General features: G+C 30.5%; 1 protein-coding gene across 1 annotated transcript; it reads left to right on the top strand.

Annotated features, from left to right (window-relative positions):
* The first annotated feature begins 1,043 nt into the window (after window positions 1-1,043).
* LOC120088986 (uncharacterized) lies at window positions 1,044-1,939 on the top strand. The gene has a single exon (XM_039046424.2). The coding sequence runs from the start codon at window positions 1,239-1,241 to the stop codon at window positions 1,656-1,658; it is 420 nt and encodes a 139-aa protein (XP_038902352.2). The 5' UTR covers window positions 1,044-1,238; the 3' UTR covers window positions 1,659-1,939.
* Window positions 1,940-20,727: the final 18,788 nt, after the last annotated feature.

Raw genomic sequence — 20,727 nt, forward strand, 5'->3', positions numbered from 1 at the left:
GTGAGCTAAAAAGTGTATTAATTAAACTAGAACGAGAGCAACAAAAAAAATCTGAAAAAAGACTTAGTGACCACGATAGCAAAATGTCAGATAGTTTTGTTTTTAAAAGCCAACCAAATTAGAGATGTTCAAAAAATTTGATAACTCAACCAATTTGAACTACCCAACTCAAACCGTAAAGGTTGGGTAGGGTTATTATTATTATTATTTGGGAGGGGGTTGGGTTGGATTGAAAATTCTGAAAAATTAATTTTTGGATCGGTTCTCGAATTTAGAAAATTCAGGTTGGGTTGACCCAATCTGATCCAGTCATATATATATACTCCTTTTCAGTTTTCATTCACATTGTCACCCACCCCCAATATCCACAGTCTCTCGACTGTCTCCTTCCCCAATTTCTCGACTCTTAGTCTCAAACTTTCACGTCGTAACCAATCTCTCATTGTTTCCTCTCATTTTTCAATGTCTCCCTCTCAATCTCTGATTCTCTTATTTTCCACTGGCTTCAACAACTCAACCAAGAAAGCAACCTAAGTGAGAACCCAACTCTCAATCACTTCGCTTCTCACCATCTCCCTCTCAATCTCTCACGATCTCACACTCTCAATCATTCGTATAACAATTTATAATACATTTCATCAATCCATCTCAGTCCTCTCAATCGTAGTTTGAAAGAACTCTACAATAATTGAAAATCACATTTGTTCTTGGGTATGTGCATTTCAAGTCTCTTTTTTACTATTAAGTTCATAATCCCTTATTTAATTAAATTTATTTTCAAGCTCACTGTTAAGTCCATAACCCAATGACCCAATCCAAAAATATTTGGGTTGGGTTGACCCTTTATGAAGAACCGACAAGGTTAATATTTGACCAACTCGAATTTTTTAATTGATCTAAAAAATCCTTAACATGATCCAACCAAACCCGTGTACACCTCTAAACCAAATTTCATTTTTTTTAAAAATGTTTAGGTCATCCGTACAAGAACGCCATCAATAATTATGTTAACAAAGACGTGTGTTCTCTTTTTGTGCAACGAGTGGTCCAATAACAATTATTACTAACTTTATGAACATCATATACCATAAACCTCTTCACTCACTCTCCCACCACCTTCACACAAACCCACTTAGAAATTTCCCTCTAATCCTCAGCTCATGAATCTCCCAACAACTTTATAAGAACAACCCCCCAAAAAAAAAATTAGAAAAAAAAAAAATCCAAGCTGAGCATCAATGGCAGAGCCATCTTTGAGACCAAAACTATGGCCTCTAGCTCTACTACTCTTGGGCTCCACTTCTGGTGCCATTCTATTTGGTTTGGTGCACCAAAATGGCAGTAGTACTACTACTACTGTGGTTATGATTGGTGGTTTGTTACTTTCGGCGGTGGCGGTGGCGGTGGTGGCTGCGGCTGCGACGGCTTTGGTGACGTGGATCACAGTTATGGTATTGTTATCGTTGATTGGGAGGACGAGAAGGAGGTTGGTGGCGGAGGGGAAGAAGATTAGTAAAGAGATAATGGTGGGGTTTGTGGTGAAGGTTTTGTTGAAGGAAGGCAATGTTATGGGTGCCATTTCAGCTGCTGTTTTGGGTTACTTGGCCTTTGCATGGGGTCCATTATTGTTCTTTCCTACACCAAATTATTTTGGTTGAAATTATATATATGGGGATAATGTGGGATATGATATAATGGTTATTGGCTAAGGTTCAAGTTGTTGCCTTTTGGTGGAAGATAAGCTTTCTTCTCTCTCCCTGTCCTTTCTAGAAATAATTATGGACGTCTCTGCTGTTTGTGTTATGTCTTTATTTCTCTTTTTTTTTTTTTTTTTTTTTTTCTAAAAGACATTTGTTTGACCATCGCTTCTTGTTCTCAAAATTATGATGAACTTGTTTGGTAGACAAGATTTTTATTTTATATTTTTCAGATTTATTGAGTTAATGTGTGTTTTAGTTCATCTAATACGTAAATTTTCTAGTAGACGCCATTTATTTTTTTAAAATAAAAATATGTATTATGTAATATATTATAAAATATATAAAATAAAATACTAATAATATAATTTTTTCAACATAAAATATATTCATAAGTTAATTAATAATATGCTTAAAAATTAGTTAATAATAATTTATATTTAATATAATATTTCGTGGATAAATATAGCTAGTTTTATGGTTTATAGATATATTGTCAAACACATTTTGAACCATTGTTTAATTGGAACAGAATTTATAAATATGTTACCGAATACATATTTGAAAATATGAAATACAACTTTATTTTTTATTGAATCTTTTGTCTTGAAACTTTTGTTTTCGGATTGTGTTACCAGACAATCTATACTTTTCATACACATTCAAAAATATAAACTACTCGTCATATAGTTGAGAATTTAATTAGCGAGACTACTATAATATTATAGGACTGACTATTTTTCACGATGGGAGGTATATGAGAAAGAAGTGTCTTAATTTATCTACGTGATTTTAGATTTTTTTTAATCACATTTTAGGAAGCCACATAAGTACTCTTTTGAAAGAACATCTCTCTTTTACTAGGAGTGTTTTTCCTTTATTCTTTTCTTGTGGGGAGAGAATTCAAGTATGGTTTTTATGAATCAAAGTGTTTTTTAGAATGCTTTGGTGATCTTATCTAACATGGAAGCATTACATTTGAGGCCCATGGGAAGGTTTGAATACATTAAGCTCCATTGAGTGTTTTTTAGTTGTTGACTAATTAAGTATAAAGTTTGAACTAATTTGGTTACATTGAGTCAACTATATATAAAGTATTTTTTGGAGTTAAAAAAAAAAAAGCGAAATAGGGTCATGTTTAATTTAAAAACTGTTAAATTTTTAAAAGGTAAAATATGCTTCTTGTCGTGAACTTGAAGAACACAACAAGAACACGGATACCAATAAAATATAATATTAAAATAAATTAAACAAAATATATAAATAAACAAAATAAAATAAATTAGCAAAATATAAAATAAATTTTTTTTTCTGAATTCTCCACTTTCTCCAATTTTCATGGAATTTATCCAATATATGTTTCTTCCAAAATCCACAAAATGTCACTATTTATAGACAGTTTGGCAAGTAGAAGATAGATTATATGGATACTAATAATATGTAATGTTGAGACATATTAACAACATTTTGGAAAATGGGAGCATGACATATGATTAATGGACACTAAAGCATGAGCATCTAATGGGCATCTTTTATCATATTATTTATAATACTTCTCCTTAGATGCCCATTATATATATGAAATATGCCTCATTAAAATCTTATTAGAAAAAACTCAATGAAAAAAAAATTAGTGAAGGGAAAAGAGTATATATTTCATATAATTTATACTCCTAAAAAGTACATTTACTCCCCTTCATGAAAATATTTGAGATCTCTGAGTCGATGCATTCTAATACTATTTGTCAAAGATTGTGATAGGTAATGTTTTTGTAAATAAGTCTGTCAGGTTATTTTTCAAACAAATTTGTTGTATAGTGATATCGTCATTTTCTTCAAGATCATGAGTGTAGAAAAGTTTTGGTGAAATATGATTGATTCTATCTCCTTTAATATATCCTCCTTTGATTTGGGATAGGCATGTTGTGTTGTATTCGTATAATATTGTTGAAAGATTTTTATTAGAAAACAAACTACATGTTTCGTGAATGTGTTGAGTCATTGATCTTAGCCCTACACATTCTCGATTAGTCTCATGAATTGCAAGAATTATCAGCATGATTTGAGGAAATAGTTGTTATGTTATGTTTCACTAACCGCCACGATACAACTATTCCTCCATATATGAATAAATAATCTATTTGAGATCTAGCTTTGTGTAGATCAGATAAATATCCAGAATCTGCATAACCAACCAGATCAAAATTCGATTAATTTGAATAAAACAAACACATATCAATCGTTCCTCGAAGATAACGAAGTATATGCTTAATTTATTATGTCTTTTTGTTGGAGAAGAACTATTTCTTGCTAATAAATTAACTAAAAATGAAATATTTGGTCTTGTATTATTAGCAAAATACATAAGTGCACCAATTGCACTAAGATATGATACTTCAGAATGAAAAAGTTCTTCATTATCATCTCAAGATCGAAATATATCTTTCTTCACATTGGAATGTTTAATGGATGTGCTTTGTCCATATAGAACCTTTTCAAAACTTTTCCTGTATAAGTTGATTGATGAACAAATATCTCATCTACTAAATGCTTAATTAGCAAGCCAAGGAAAAATTTTGTTCTTCCGAGATCTTTCATCTCAAATTCTTTCTTAAGATATTCTATTGCCTTTGAAAACTCTTGAAGAGGCTCAATTATATTTAAGTCATCAACATATACAATTATAATAGCAAATCCTAACTGTAATTTCTTTATAAAAACACATGGTCATGTTGGATTGTTTTAATATCCTTCTTTAAACAAATATTCACTCAAGCGATTGCATAACATTTGTTCTAATTGTTTCAATCCATATAGCGATCTCTGTAACTTTATTGAATACAATTCCCGAGAATTTGATTTATATGTTTCAGGTATCTTAAATTCTTCTAAGATTTTCATATAAATATCATTATCAAGAGATCCATATAAATATGTTGTAATTATATCCATAAGATGCATGTCCAGCTTTTCATACACAGTCAGACTAATTAAATATCTTAATATAATTGCATCCACCAGAGAATATGTTTCCTTATAATCAATAGCAAGTCTTTGTGAGAAATCTTATGCAACTAGTTTTACTTTATATCTTATGTAAAGGGATCGAATCCCAAGCAGAAGCGTGTGATCACCTTGAAATTTTGTTTTCGATTTTACATAAACAAAATACGGTGTAAAAAATAATATCATAATGGATAAACAATCAAGATTAGCATGCATTTAAGAGAAAAAAAAATAGGGAGGAGCTAACACTTACCTTTGTAGATTCTTAAATTCTTCTTGATTCCCTCAACGTCATCTCCGAAACGTCTCTTCAATGATCAAGGGACGCCACCGTAAGTGAAACCTTGTTATTCTTTAGGATCCCAAGAATTGGATGTGTGGTCTCTATTACTTAGAAGAAGAAGAAGTAGTAGAGAAAAAGAAGAGATATTTTGATAAAAGTAGTAGGAGACTAGGATTCAAAATTCTCAATTTAATTGTATCACAAACATGGGTCATGAAGATCTATTTATAGAGAGGAGGGGTGACCCTCTTCTCTTAGTCTTTCCTATTCCTACTCTAGTTCTAATTTAATTTAATAAATTTAATTTAATTAATTCTCCAATAATTAAATAATCATATATATTAAATCTAATTTAATATATATAATAAATAAATAAATATCACATTATTATTTATCTCTACTTCTCAAACATTAATTAATTAATTAATCATTAATTAATCAACTAAATGACTATATTAAATCATATTTAATATAGAATGAATCAACATATAATTATCACATATTTATATGTATACGTCTCTTTAATATTTGAATCTCATTCAAATATTTTTCTCTCTTAATTATAGATCACATCTATAATTAACAATAAAATATTAATCTCATTAATATGCAATTGATTTGAACAATTAAAATCATTCCTCTTATATATCCTTTAGTGAGCTAACAAGGAGATCTTATGAACTTACAGATTAGAAGCTTCAATGATATAAGATTAATTAATTAAACTCTTTAATTAAATTAATCAATTTTCATTAACTACCGATTACTCCACTAGAGACCGATAGCTACACTTTTCGCACTGTAAATTTATTTCTATGTCCACAAATATAACCAATCAACAGTGAGTCGATCCTTCACAAATTGCACATAACTATAGCTGTGTCAAAATATCTTTTTACCCATGTAGTTACATCTAACTTCTTAAATACCACTGATCCCTCTAATGAACAAACAGGTTATAGTCCAACTATAAACTAACACCTCTCAGGCCAGTGAGAGGTTGAGGCCTCAATGTTCAAGACCCAAAATTAGCTATTAAGGGAGTAAGTTATCTATTTTTCCTAAGGTCGGGAAATGAGTGAATTTCATCTTGTGTAGTTGTATTCCCAGCTCTCTACTCAGACAAGTCCCAAAATGGTAGGCTTGTTGAGTCGGCTAACAAGGTCATTTTCACCCATACAAATCAAAGGATTATCCTCATAGACATGAGTTCATAACTCACTCAGGATTCAGGTCATGTCACTTGTGGTCATCCTAGTGAAATGTAAGTTTTTTTTAGCAACGTTGTTATATAGATAGACTATTCATTTCGCGATCTGGTCCTATACATACTCTTTGCATAGAATATCCTCACTCACATGTCTCCACATGAACAATCAGGATCAAATCATTTATAGCACTTTACAACAATTGTAACATTTACAAAGCAAACCATATTCGTAGTGTCACCAGGATAAGGTACCCAGTCTTGTCCATCTACTACAGACCATTTAGGTTAATACTTAAACATGATTCTACATACATGTTAAAGTTTCATAAAATAAACTTGGATCTTAGTATATTGGATTGAATTAATACAGTTTAATCATTAATAAAATACCTCTTATTTTATTAGATATATAATTTGTCTTTATAAACTACAAGATACACTCGATTTAGGACATTAACTCCAAATTGTGACCACATTATTTTCATTTCTTTTTCTCACAAATATCCATTTGTATCTCATAGGATTGACACCTTTTGGTGTTGGGACTACTGGTCAAAAAACCTGATGTTTTGAAAGTGAGTTTAATTCTGCATTAATTGTTTCTTTCCACTAAAGCCAATCTTTTATATGTTGACATTCTTCAATAGATTTTGGTTCAGGATCCTTAATTTCAGATATAATATCAAGAGCAAACATTATATGCAAAAATATTGTCGATAACTACATTAATTTGGTTTCATCTTTTTCCTATCATGATATAGTTTATCGAAATCTCATTATTATCTTTAGGTATTTCACCTTCCTAACTAGTCATGCCAAGGATTTCTTCATAGGTATTTATATCCTCAACCAAGTCTTCTTGACTATTTATTAATTTTTTTTTTTAGAATTTTTATCTTTGGAACCCACTAGTCTACCACGCTTCTGATATATTCCAGACTCATTAGTGACAACTTGTTGTGTTGGGATATCAATTTTTTGTGGAACATTTGTAGCTGATATATGTGAGCTATTTTCTTTGCATCTATAAATGCATCTGGTAACTGATTTGCTATATTTGCAAATGAATTACCTTATGAACTTCAAGTTCATATTAATCTATATGGGGATCTAAATTAAGATAATAACAATGCATTCCATGTAATTTCTTTTTCCAACTTCTTAATTCCTCTCCCTAATGTTGGAAAATTTGTCTTATTAAAATGGCAATCAACAAATCGTGCAATAAATACATCACCCATCAGGGGTTCAAAATATTTAATAATTGATGGGGAATCGTATCCAACATATATTCCTAACCTCCTTTGAGGACTCATCTTAATACGTCGTGGCGAAGCAATTGGAACATAAACTACACATCCAAAAATTCTTAGTTGGGAAATATATGGCTCATGACCATAAGCTAATTGTAATGACAAATACTTATGATAAGCTACTGGCTTAATGCATACAAGTGATGCTGGATGCAAAATGGTATGTGCCCATACAAATGTAAGAAGTTTAGCTCTCATAAGCAATTGACTAGCAATTAACTGCAAACGTTTTATGAATGATTATGCTAAACCATTTTGTGTATGAACATGATCTATAGGATATTCAACACTTATCCCAATTGACATACAATAATTATCAAATGCTTGGGATGTAAATTCAACAACATTATTAAGACGAATAGTCTTAATTGTATAATCTTATGCTTTTAACTTAATTATTTGAGCAAGTAATTTTGCAAATGCAATATTTCGATTTGATAATAAGAACACGTGTGACCATCTATTGGATGCGTCTATTAATACCATAAAATATATAAATGGTTCACTTGTTGGGTTAATAAGTCCACACATATCGAATTCGTTCTAAAAATCTAGGTGATTCATTCCCCACTTTAGCTGGTGATGGTCTAATTATCATTTTTTCTTAAGGACAAGCATCACATGATAATTCATTAGATTGAAGAATCTTCTAGCTCTTCAATGGATGTCTATTTGAATTCTCAATAATTCTCCTCATCATTATAGATCTTGGATGACCTAATCGGTCATGCCAAATTGTAAATATGTCTGCATTCATGAACTTCAGGTTCATTGTTGCATATGTTTCAATTACTTGTATATGAGTATAATATAATCCAGAAGATAAAGCAGGCAATTCTTCCAATATACGTTTTTCATATGAGACAGTAGATATGATATAAGATACTTCATATTGTTCTTTCTATCAGTTTCAATGATAAACATTGCAACATATATATTTAAAACTAAGTAGATTTCTCTATAATTGACTAGAGAACAATGCATTGTCAATTGTAAATTTTGTTCCTCTAGGTAAAATAAAATTTTCTTTTCCAAACCCTTTAATTAGGTTTGCAAAACCTAATATTGTATTGACTTTTGCTTCCAGCATTGTCAGTTTGGAAAAATATTTCTACTTATAAGTATTGTATGTGTAGTTACACTGTCTACCAGACATAGATCATCTTTACTTATTTTTTAGTCACCCAACATATGAAAATGATCCAAACTTTTTCTTTAAAAGAAAATAACTACAATAAGAAAAACAACATTTTAAATATACAAATATTAACATCTACTAAGAAGGAAAAACACATAGAGATGAATAAAAAAACAACATTAAGTCTAGACATTTTTAAAGTCAAAGGAAACACTTGATGTTCCATCAATTCTGTCAATTTTCTCTTTAAAAGATTCAAAGAAGTTTGCCACATCAAAATTTGTTATATGGGATGAGTCAAATATGTCATTATCCTAGCATGCAAAATTTTCTTTCACATTTTTTTCTTTTTCCTTCAGGGATACTTGATAGATATCAACTAAGTAGTTTGACATACGACAAGTACGTGACCAATGCTAGTCATTCCGCATCGGAAGCATTTATTTTCAATACTTTTAGTACTCTTATCTTGTGAAGTCTTTCCTTTATGATCATCATTTTGTGTGGTTCTTTTGAAATTTGAATGATTAGAATGACCACCACAAAAATAATTATTATTTCTTCCTCTATCATGGTCACGACCTCGACCACAAGCACGGCTTCGACCACGATTATTAACATTCACAACATTCACTTCAGAGAATAGTGTTGTTCTAGTTAGTCGAGATTCATGATTTTTCATCAATAGCTCATTATTTTGTTCACCCACGAGAAGACATGAAATTAATTCAAAATACTGTTTGAAACCTTTCTCTCGGTATTACTACCACATGACCATATCCTGTTGGGTTGTATGTCCTAAAACTTGCAGTTTTTAAACATTAAACATATTCTATTTGCAATAAAGATGTTATTGAGATTTATTCAATAAAGTTGTTATTGAATGTGTGAATTGCACTTGTTAAAAGCCTAAATCCAATAAACTAACGAACCTCTGGCTATAGCATGAATACTTGAACTTTATGTAGAGACATAAAAGTGGATCAAGTTCAAGTATATAGACAAAACGGCCTATAAGTATACAGATAGGGTTGTGTACCTTATCCCGAGGATACTCTAGATGTGACTCACTTTATATATGATACAAACGATGTGATCCTAAAATCTTTCATGTAGAGACATGCGAGGGGGTGCATCTTATACAAAATATGTTTGCATAAGACCGGACCACGAAATATTCATTTATCTTTATAATATCGTTTACTGTTAAAACTCACAGTTTCAATTTGATAACTTAAAGTAACTCGATCTTAATCCTGAGCTAACTATGAACTCTTGTTTATTCGGGACTATCCTATAATCTGCATGGATGATAATGGCTCAACAGCACTGACTCAATAAGCCTCCCATTTTAGGGGTAAGACCAGATAGATAGCTGGGGACATAGTCCTACAAAATGGAATTCACTCCTACTCGATTTCAAGGTTAGTAGATAGGTTGTTCTCTTAAGTACTGACTTCTAGTCTTAACAAGGAGCTCGCCCTCTATATGATTGAGAGGGACTCTGTTTAGTGGTAGGACCACAAACCAATTGTTCATTAATGGATCAATAGAGATTTAAGGAGCAAGATGTATTATAGGGGTAAAATAGTAATTTTGATCCAGCTGTAATTACGAACAACGTGTGAAAGATCGACTTAATAATCATAGTTAAATCATGTTGGCAAAAAAAATATTTACAGTGAGGAAAGTGCAGCTATTGAGCTTTAGTGGAGTGTCCCGGTAGTTAGCAAATGTTGGTTGATTAGGTTAAAGACTTTAGTCGATTAATCTCGAATCGTTGGAGCTCATGATCTGTGAGTCCATTAGGTTCCCCTACTAACTCATATCTGACTAAACCTAATTAGGGAATAAGCATTAAATATATGTGATATATTTAATAATGTGTCATTCAATTGAGAATTGAATCATTCAATTGAGAATTGAATGATAAAGAGAGAGTTTGAGATATTTAAATAAGATTTAAATATCAAAACTATGAATAAGGATTCATCGAGATTAGTGTTGGATTTAATAATTGAATATTAAATTAATTTAATTATTTAACATTAATTTAATTTAAAAGTAATTATTTGAATTAATTTTGAATTAAATGGAATTAATCAAAGTTGGTCAAAGTCAAATGTTGACATCACCAAGCTTTGAAGGTCAGAGGTCAAAAGTTGACTTCATTAAGTGGGAAATTCAAAAATTAGTTTTGAATTAATTCTGAGTTAAAATTGTATTTAATCAAAATTTGACTAAAGTCAAAATGTTGACTTCACTTAGTGGAAAGATCCAAGAATGATTTTTAGTGGAAAAATCTAACTTTTAGTGAATTAGTGAGTAACTCATTTAGCAAAGCCTTGATTCCATAAACTATCACTTATTCCACTAAATTGAGTGTATTTTGAATTGTCAAAATTTGGTTAACTCATGAATTGCATGTAATTACTCTATAAATAGGATACTTTGATAGAGATTATTTTTTCTTGGTCATTTGGTGAATTTCAAGTTAATTGAAAAACAAATTTTTCTTGTCAATTTAGAAATTCTAAAATAGTTTTAGAAATTAAGTCCTCAATTCTCTCTCAATTTCTATACTAAATTCATTCCTATTTTTGCCACTCACCGGATCCCACCATCCTGTTCTAAGACTAGAGAATAGTCGGAAAGACTCCCGTGGTAGTTAACAGTCAATTCATAAGGAGATTGAAGCAAAATTGGTGGTCAATTTGGAGCTACAAAAGTTGGCTTCTCTAACTTTTCTTTTACATTTATTTGCATGCTTATTCCTTATAAATTAACATAATCAGAATACTAAAAATCCGTTTTACTTCCCTTGTGCATGTGCACGTTCCAACATATATAAAATGTAGAAAAATGTCTTATCTAATGTATTGATTTAAATTTTTGGAGTCTCAAGTGCATCCATTTACGATGAGCTTTAAGAAGACAAAATTGTTTCTGATTATCACATTTTTATGGCATTTAGGTGCATTTTGGCATCAAGCACTAATGAAAAATAATTATTATCATTAATATTAAATGCTACAAATTCTAATTTTATAATATTTTCATAGTAACACTATTAAAAAATATTATATTTATATTAGAAACTTAATATATATCAAATATGTAAACATTTAATTTATTAATTATAACGAAGAGAGAAAAACCGACATACCTTTATGGCCTACCTTTTGTTGGGAATGTCCTAGAACTCGCAGTTCGTAAATTTCGTGTTAAACATTCTATTTGTCAATAAAATATTATTGAGTATCTTATTCGATAGAGTTGATTGATATTGCATTCTATTATGAAAATCCAATAAACATATCCATGGCTATAGTATGAATACTTTAACTCTATGTACATAAATAGGATCAAGTTAATAGTATATAGCCTACGGATGAAATTGGGTATCTCATCCTGGTAACACTATTGGATGCGGCTCATTTTATATAGGTAATACAAATGATGTGATCCACAGATCATTCATGCAGAGACATGTGGGTGGGGGCATCATATGCAATGAGTTTACTAAAGACTGGACCACGAAATAGTCACTTTTCTTGATAATGATCGTTTACTATTAAAACGGACTATTTCATACTAAAGTAACCTAGGATAACTCGATCTTAATCTTGAGCTAGCTATGAGCTCTTGTTTATTTGGGATTGTCCTTTGATCTGCATGTGTGAGAGTAGTTCAACAGCACTGCTCAATAAGCCTTCCATTTGAGGATAAGACCGGATAGATAGTTGGGGACATAGCCTCGTGAGATGGAATTCACTCCTACTCATTTTCGAGTTAGCAAATAGGTTGTTCTCTTAAGTGTTGAATCCTGGTCTTGAACAATCGGGGCCCGCCCTCTCATGATAGAATGGGACATAATTCATAAGTGGTATTATGAATCAGTTGTTCATTAAAGGGTTAGTGGGAGCTTAAGAAACAAGATGTATTTACGGGGGTAAAATGATAATTTGGACCCAGTTGTAAATACGAATGACCTGTGAATGATCGACTTGCTGATTATGGTTAACATGGACAGAAATACATTTAAAGTGAGGAAAGTAGTTATCAAGCTATAGTGGTGTGTCTTGATGGTTAACGAAAAGTAATTAATTCGGTTTAAAGAGTTTAACCAATTGATTACAAATTGTTAGAGCTCATGATCAGGTCCAATAGATCCCTCTACTAGCTCATAAATTAGAATAATAAATTGAGTATTGATTGGATGAATTTTGAATTTAGGGTTATGAATTTGAAAGGTTCAAATTTAGTTTTAGAGTTTTTCAATTGATTGTATACGATGCAATTAAAATGTTTAATTTAATCGAAATTAAAACGAGATTGGAGAATCAGTTAATATTTAAATTATGATTTAAATATTGATTATACAAATTTGAATCATATTAGTGGAATTGATGTTTTATTAATTTAGTATTAAGATATTAAATTAATTAAATTAGTTTTATTTAAATTAATTTTGAATTAAATTTTATAAAACTAAATTTTAAATAAAATAATTTTATTTAAAAAGAAAATCAATTTCATTGAAATTGATTTGAGTTAGTGGATTTTTCCCAAAAATTGAAAAAAATCACTAACATCTCTTATGGTGTTTTATCACCAAATTCCACCATGAGTTCTTCAATCAATACCAAGTAGGAGTTGCCCTACATTCCGCCATGTTCTAATGCTTGAAATGAGTCTATATAATAAAGCTTCGTACATGGAATTTAGAGAGATCTCTGAGATTTTGATCCTAGTTGTTGCAAAACTAAAAGCCCTAACACCCTCTCTCAGGTTCATCTTCTATTCAGCTTGTTTAGAGTGTTTCCACCACACATTCCTTCTTGAGCATAGTGGAGAAGATCTTGTTGGTGGTCTATCTGAAGAATCCAACTCAAACTTGTGGAGGTTCTGCTGAAATCGTGAAGAGAACTACAAAGGTATTATCTTGTTCAAACCCTCTTATGAAAACCTAATGAGTAGCATGTTTAAAACTCAAATTAAGTATAGTTTAAGTGCGTATTAATTCTGAATTTTTCCGTTACATGTTATAATACTCCTTCACCTTTTGGCAGGAAAAATAATAGGAGCTCGTGCTGATAACGTGTTATGAACTTGAGGAGCATAACGAGAATATAGATACCAATAAAATATAATATTAAAATAAATATAATATAATATAATAATAAATTAAATTAAACATAATATATAAATAAAAGAAAAGAAAATAAAAGAAATTAACAAAATATGAAAAAAGAAATTTCTCTAAAATCTCCACTTTCTCCAATTTTCATGGATTTTACCCAAACGTACGTCTTTCAAAACCTATCAAATGCCACTATTTATAGACAATTTAACAAGTAAGAGTGAATTACATGGACACTAATGATATGTAATGTTGAGATACATGAACAACACTTTAAGAAATAAGGACATGACATATGGTCAATGGACACTAAATATTAGCATCTAATAGGTATCTATTATCATAATATTTATAATACTTCTGATTAATTTTGTGGCTTGGGTTTTTATTAATTTATCTATATTTGTATTGAATAAATAAATTTTTTAAAAAATAATAATAAATAAAGCAATTGAATAACAAAACTACGGCATAAAGTCTCACTTATAACTTAGGTTAGCCCTAAAGCTCTAGCTACACTGACGGCGCATAACTCAAACTAGAGTTTACACATATTTCTTAAACCAAAATGTTAGAGATTCAATGTCACATTATTGAAAACTTTGTACGAACAAGATAAATTATAGTTTCTTTCGCATTAATGACGTGGATGCTAGAGGGATTTTTTTCGAGAAAAAAAAAACTAAATCTAATCTTAAAAAAATAGTGACACTTAATATGAAGTCTTTATGTCTTAATTCATTAATCTAATTATACCAACCATATTAGTAGGTCCACCAATTTTTAAATGATTAAATCTCTGACCTAATTTTGGAAGCATGGATTATGATAATTTAGCCAGTAATGCATATATATATAAGTTTAATATGAACAACTAAATCTAATAATTGTTTGGTTTAGCATTTTACATATACAATTTTGAAAAGGCTTCTCTATAAAGTGTTATTTATTAGAATAAAGTTGGTACAACTTCTTTCTTAATTGTACGTACTCCTCTTTGTTACTAGCTGCTGTCGGTAGCCTTTGCCAAAACAACAATTACTGCTTTCATTATGAACTCAAAAATTCATGTTTTATTAAATACTTTAACTAATTTCTCTGCACTCTCTATAAGCCTAAAAGGGTAATTTTGATGTTTATTTTCCAGCTCCAATTTTACATGTATTCATTTTATTAAATTCAGAAGTTCAATTTTTTATTCTCCTATATTTGTTGTGCTAGAAGAATATCTATGGCTAGGAAGTGAATTCTTTTGTATTGGTAGATAGTATTTGAAGCCTCATTCTCATATTTAAAAAATTTTAATCTTATTTCGGTCCCTAAACTTTTAAAAATATCTATTTTAGTTCCTGGACTTTTAAAAAGTGTTTACTTTGGTTCTTGCTAGAGATGTCTAATTTTTCCACGAGGATGGTTTGGGACGGGGATTCCTCGATTAGGCGGGAAATGAGGGGAAAAAATTTCAATGAGCAAAATGGGGACGTGGACGGGGAATGCATTCCCCGTCCTCGTCCCTACCCCCACCCTGTTCCCTGTCCCCTATCCTCTTCCTAATTAGCTCCTACATATTTATTTAATATAATTATATAATGATATGTTATTATTATTATCATTATATAAATATTACATTTAAATTTCATGTTTAAATTTAGATTATATATGTGAATAATTTGATTTATATTTATTTCTTTCTACTAAAAAAATTAATTAGTTTTTTTAGGCTAAAATTTGAGTTAAATTCAAATTGTCATATAAAACTAACCATAATAAATAATTTAGTGATAAAGTTAATTATTTAATTAAAATTTGCTAACATTAGTGGTTTAAATTAATTGGTTTTTTTTAAAGAAAAAGAAGTAACAAGGAAAAATTTTCCGTGGGGAACCCGATTCCCGTGAATATCCTACAGGGAATCCCCGCCCTGATCCCCGTGGAGAATTTCACGAGGATGGAGAATGAAATGGGGAGTGAGGACGGAGACGAGGAATGGCATCCCTGGCCCCACCCCACCCCATGAACATCTCTTTCTTGCTATTAAAATTTTGCTAACTCTTGAACAAAATGATGAGATGACTTGTATTTTTAGATGACTAGGCTGTCAAATAAGTTAATCATGCTATAAAATATAGGGTTTCAATTTTGAATTAGGTGGTAAAGCGATTTTCTATAGAACTCAAAAATCAATTTTTGTTCAAGATTCTGGTCGTTTAGTATTTTGGCGTGTTAGTTGTTGGCATTTTACTTCACCTTCATTTTGTTCAATGCATGCTAGATGCAATTTTATGAGAATTAACAAAATCTTAATAGTATGGACCAAAATAAAGATTTTTTAAAAGTTTATAGACTAAAGCATTCGTGAATCGGGGATCAAATTGATTATAGAAACATGAGTTTAATTAGTTGATTTATTAGTGAACAAGGAAAAATATTATCTAGACAGGTAAATAAATTGACCTTAAAACAACAACGCTTAATTACTATTGCTATAAAACAAGCTCGTATTTTATCTTTGTTACCTTTTCTTAATAATGAGAAACAATTTGAAAGAAGCGAGTCGACCGCTAAAACTATTGATCTTAGAACCAGGAATAAATAGGCTTACTCTTTAATTGAATTAAAATTCTAATCCAAACTCAACTAAGATTGATGCTTTGTTCGAAAAATCCAAAAATCTAGATTTGATTGTCGTGTCGTAAACGAAAAGAAAAAAAAAAGAATAGTGAAAGAAGAATAAATCATTTTTTTTTATTGAACATAATTTCATTTTGATCACTTTATCATATTGTCATATTTCATCATACTAATTTCTACTCTACCTTCTCGGAGTCTCTAGAGAACTCCATTTTAAGTATTCCATTGGATTCTTTCAAATCTTTTTATTTTATGATCTCATTGGAAATCATATAAAGACAATTTTTATTTAATATAGTAATTTTGGCAAGAATTTGATGATTAAGAAGCAACTGCCTCTTGTACAGATTGTGTATGAATCTACTATAACTGTAGTCTACCTTGTTAGATCGAATTACTGCATTTATTCGAGCGATCTACAGCTGTCGAAAATTGCTTTTTTGCCTACCTCTATCTTGATAAGTTGAAGCTAAAGCTCTTATTTTCTATTGAGTAATAGTTCGAATAAGTTTTGAATGAGCCCCTGGAAAACTTGATGCAAATAAATGAATTTTGGACCAATTATAGATCCTAGAAGGTAATTTTGATTGGTTAATAAAAATATATTTTAATGCTATTTCTATTTTTTGTTTCCTTAGTTTAGCCAATTTCTCATGTAAAGTAAAAATGGGTAAAGTAACTTTCTGTTTATTGTTTTTTAAATGGAAGTTTTCTTTTTCTTCTTCCGCATGTAAAAAAGAATAAATAAATCAATCAAATTCCGAGAGCTTCATGAAGTGTTTCTCTAAAAGTTAAACTTCCATTGATCCATATTTCGAGACAAAGTACCTCCCGTTTTTCATTCCCATTTACATAAGAATGAATACAATGATTTGCAGGTATGAATATAGCATCTATAGGATAACTTGCATCTTGAAAATTATTTGGCATTTGTATACGATATCCGCAATTTCTCTCGATCTTTAATTCAATATAAAGATTAATTGGCTCCATTAGGTTAGTTATATGTTGTGTATTATCAATGATTTCCACAAAAGGTGGTAAGATGATATCTTGAGCAGTTACACATCTAGGACCCTTGACACAAATAGACACATCACGAGTTCCATACAGATTACTTTTCAATACAATTTCTTTGAAATTCATTAAAATTTCATGTACTGATTCTTGAATACCGAGTATGGTAGAGAATTCATGTGGGATTTTTTCAGATTTTGCATGTGTGATACATGTTCTTTCTATTTCTCCAAACAAAGCTTTTCGCATCGCAATGTCTATTTTTGAAAGTTTAGAAATCAAAATAGAACAAGAATAATTAGGACCAAAATAGGATTTTTTTTAAAAATCTTTCTTTGATGTGGTTTGAATCAAACTAATTGTTTTGTGTATTTATTAAAAATTAGAGGAATATATATATTAGAAAGATTAATTAATTAATGTTCTGTTGTAGTTAATGCATTGTTCTCTTAAGGGAGACAGTTTTATGCACTTCAAGATTGTTTCTAATTTCATTATTTTAAAACACACACAACATTATCGTAAACCAAACCAATAAACTTATCAAGAAATTATGAAAAGACGAGAGCTAAATATTAATTTTTAGTTCAATAACAAAAAAAAATGTATCTGTTAATTGATTTAATTATGTGAAAAAGATATGTATGTGATAAAAAAAAAAAAAAAAAAAAAAAAAAAAAAAAAAAGTGTTAGAATCATTTGCAATGACTCCTTTTAATAATAAACACTTTTGAAATGTTTTTATTTTTTTTAATTTAATTAAGAATTCAAGTGTTTCTTTCATGTAGATAAAAATTATAATTAAAACTTAGAGAAAGTAAATATTAACTTTTTAAAAAAAAATAAAATGATATTATAATCAAACAAAGTTCTTTTTTTTTTTTAAGATGAGATGAATAAAACTAGAAACCACCAACAAACACGAAAGCATCAATCCCTCTCAAGAATAAAGGACAAAACAGTAGGTTGAAAGACCTCCTTCCAAGAGTCAGACAATCTAAAAAAGATGTCAAAGCTATGTTGGAATAAACACCATATCTTTTGGATCAATTATCTCATTTTGTATAAATCTCTAGGAAAATAATCAACTAAGAAATGACATAAACAATTTTAACGTAGAAAAACCTCCTCAAAGCGATGAATAAAAACCAAGGACCGATATAATCAATAATTGGTTACAACAGTTTCCAAGTTAAAATTAAATGTATACACAATAGATATCTCAAGATTAATAAATCTCAGTAACAAACGACAACAATAGATAATGATAAATTAGAAAGATCTCACTTGAAGTGGCAACCCAATTACCCACTATAATTTGACTGTAGGTAGCTACAAAAGAAACTTCCACTATCCAAATTAAATATCCTCGTGTTAAGAATATGTTGTCAAAATTTTAGCTTGATCAAGCCAAAAATCGACCTCCAAAAGGCTAAAATACACTAATGTAGAGAATGTATTCTTTTCTTAAATACAAGTTATCTGACACACAATGTAACTTGTTAAACACAAAGTTCCAGCAATTCTTATGACAATAAGGCAAATGCAGAAAGAAAAATTAAAAGATAGAATATAAGGTTTTATGACCTAGTTCGATACAATATCACCTATGTCTTGGGGATGGGTTAGTGTGAGCTTATCCATGCGGTTATGCACTCTTCGAATAGGAATCCATTTTCTGAAAGATTCTGGCTTTCGTGTTTTGGTGGGTCTCCGAGATCCTTTCGATGACCTATGTCTATTTCTCAATCTTTTCGACCTTAGTTCTGTACACACAAGATAAATTCATTAATATGTAATCAAGCAATTACGATTTTGTACTTATCTGTAAATAGTTGACGATCACAATGATACACAAATAACCTAACTTAGTGTAAGATCATTTTAGCTCCCCTTAGGTGTGAACTCCCTATCAATGAAACTTAGGCTCCCCCTAAGTATGAGAACATTAGCAAATGATCACTCAAACTCCTCCCAAGTGTAAGACCTACTCTCAAGGATTAGTTATCTTTCCACCTTCAAACGAAATTCCCTTCACTTGAATAACTTATGCTCATTCTAAGTATGAGAATTCTTTCTCAAGCTGTAGTAGATGATTCAACAAGATCTCGAGAAAAACTCAAGATCAATAACCATGACAAGCCTTCATCATCTGAAGGATGAACACACTTGTGTGTTTCAGCCGAAAGACACAAGACAATCCACACGGAAAGACACAAGACAATCCACACGGTAAATCTTTCAAAAATGGCACACTAAACTTTGAAAGTGTAACCCTAAAATTTCAACTAAACATTGAAAAGAAAGAATCCTTAAGGAATAAACCATCCAAGATTTTCTATAAGAAAAAAAATATTCTATAAGATTAGCAATTTGAGAGACAATATGAGGGATAATTTAAAAGACACTTAAACTATATCTCAAACGACAATACCAACAACATCCTTAAAAACTAGAACCAACTTCAAATCTTTAACATATTTTGTATTTTTCTTTCTAATTTCTCACCGCTGTTTTTTTCTTCTCGATTTTCGTGACACACAATCAACCAACTGCAAGTTTTTTATAGTTTAAAACATAATGGGCCCAAATGGACCTTAATTGTGAGCTTCACACAAAATAAAATAACCCAATAGCTTCTAGATTACGAGTAACTTTGTTCTCCTCTCTAAGAATTTTACAAAAAGATAAAACATGAACAAAATTGACTAAAAAAAGAGTCTTTTCCACAAAAGAATTAACAATAGACAAATCAGACTCTAATTGATTCAGGAGCGAGATAACTTCAAATGAGTCAAATCCACAACCACTCAAGGATTTTTCCCATTCCACACCTCCCAAATATATGATAAACCATCAACAATGGTCTTGGCTTCTAAAACTTTAATTAGCCAACTGGACAAGATGAAGGTGCATCCCCCACCAACTAGATTGCACTTCTCATCACAGATGATCCAACACGTACTGTTGTGATGGACAGACCCCAACCAGTCAACATTGGGTTTCTACAACTCCATGGTCGGTCACTTCCAACAATTGACTGACAGGTGGGACGAAGTATCCTCTTAAGGAAACTCGATCCTTTTATTCTTATAAATCTCAAAATCTTTCTCAACTATCTACAAGATTGATTTGACATCTACATGAGTATTATGGAAACGAATAGCATTTCAATAGCGCCCAAAGCTTCCCTACTATTAAATCCTCTTTCTCGTTTCTTAAGTGTAGAATACCAAATAAAATCAATCACAAATCTCATAGGACTTGTGAACATATATCCCAAGAGAAA

Source organism: Benincasa hispida, chromosome 10, assembly GCF_027475165.1.
Source record: "Benincasa hispida cultivar pf3 chromosome 10, pf3_genome.v1.1, whole genome shotgun sequence".
NCBI classification, from domain to species: domain Eukaryota; kingdom Viridiplantae; phylum Streptophyta; class Magnoliopsida; order Cucurbitales; family Cucurbitaceae; genus Benincasa; species Benincasa hispida.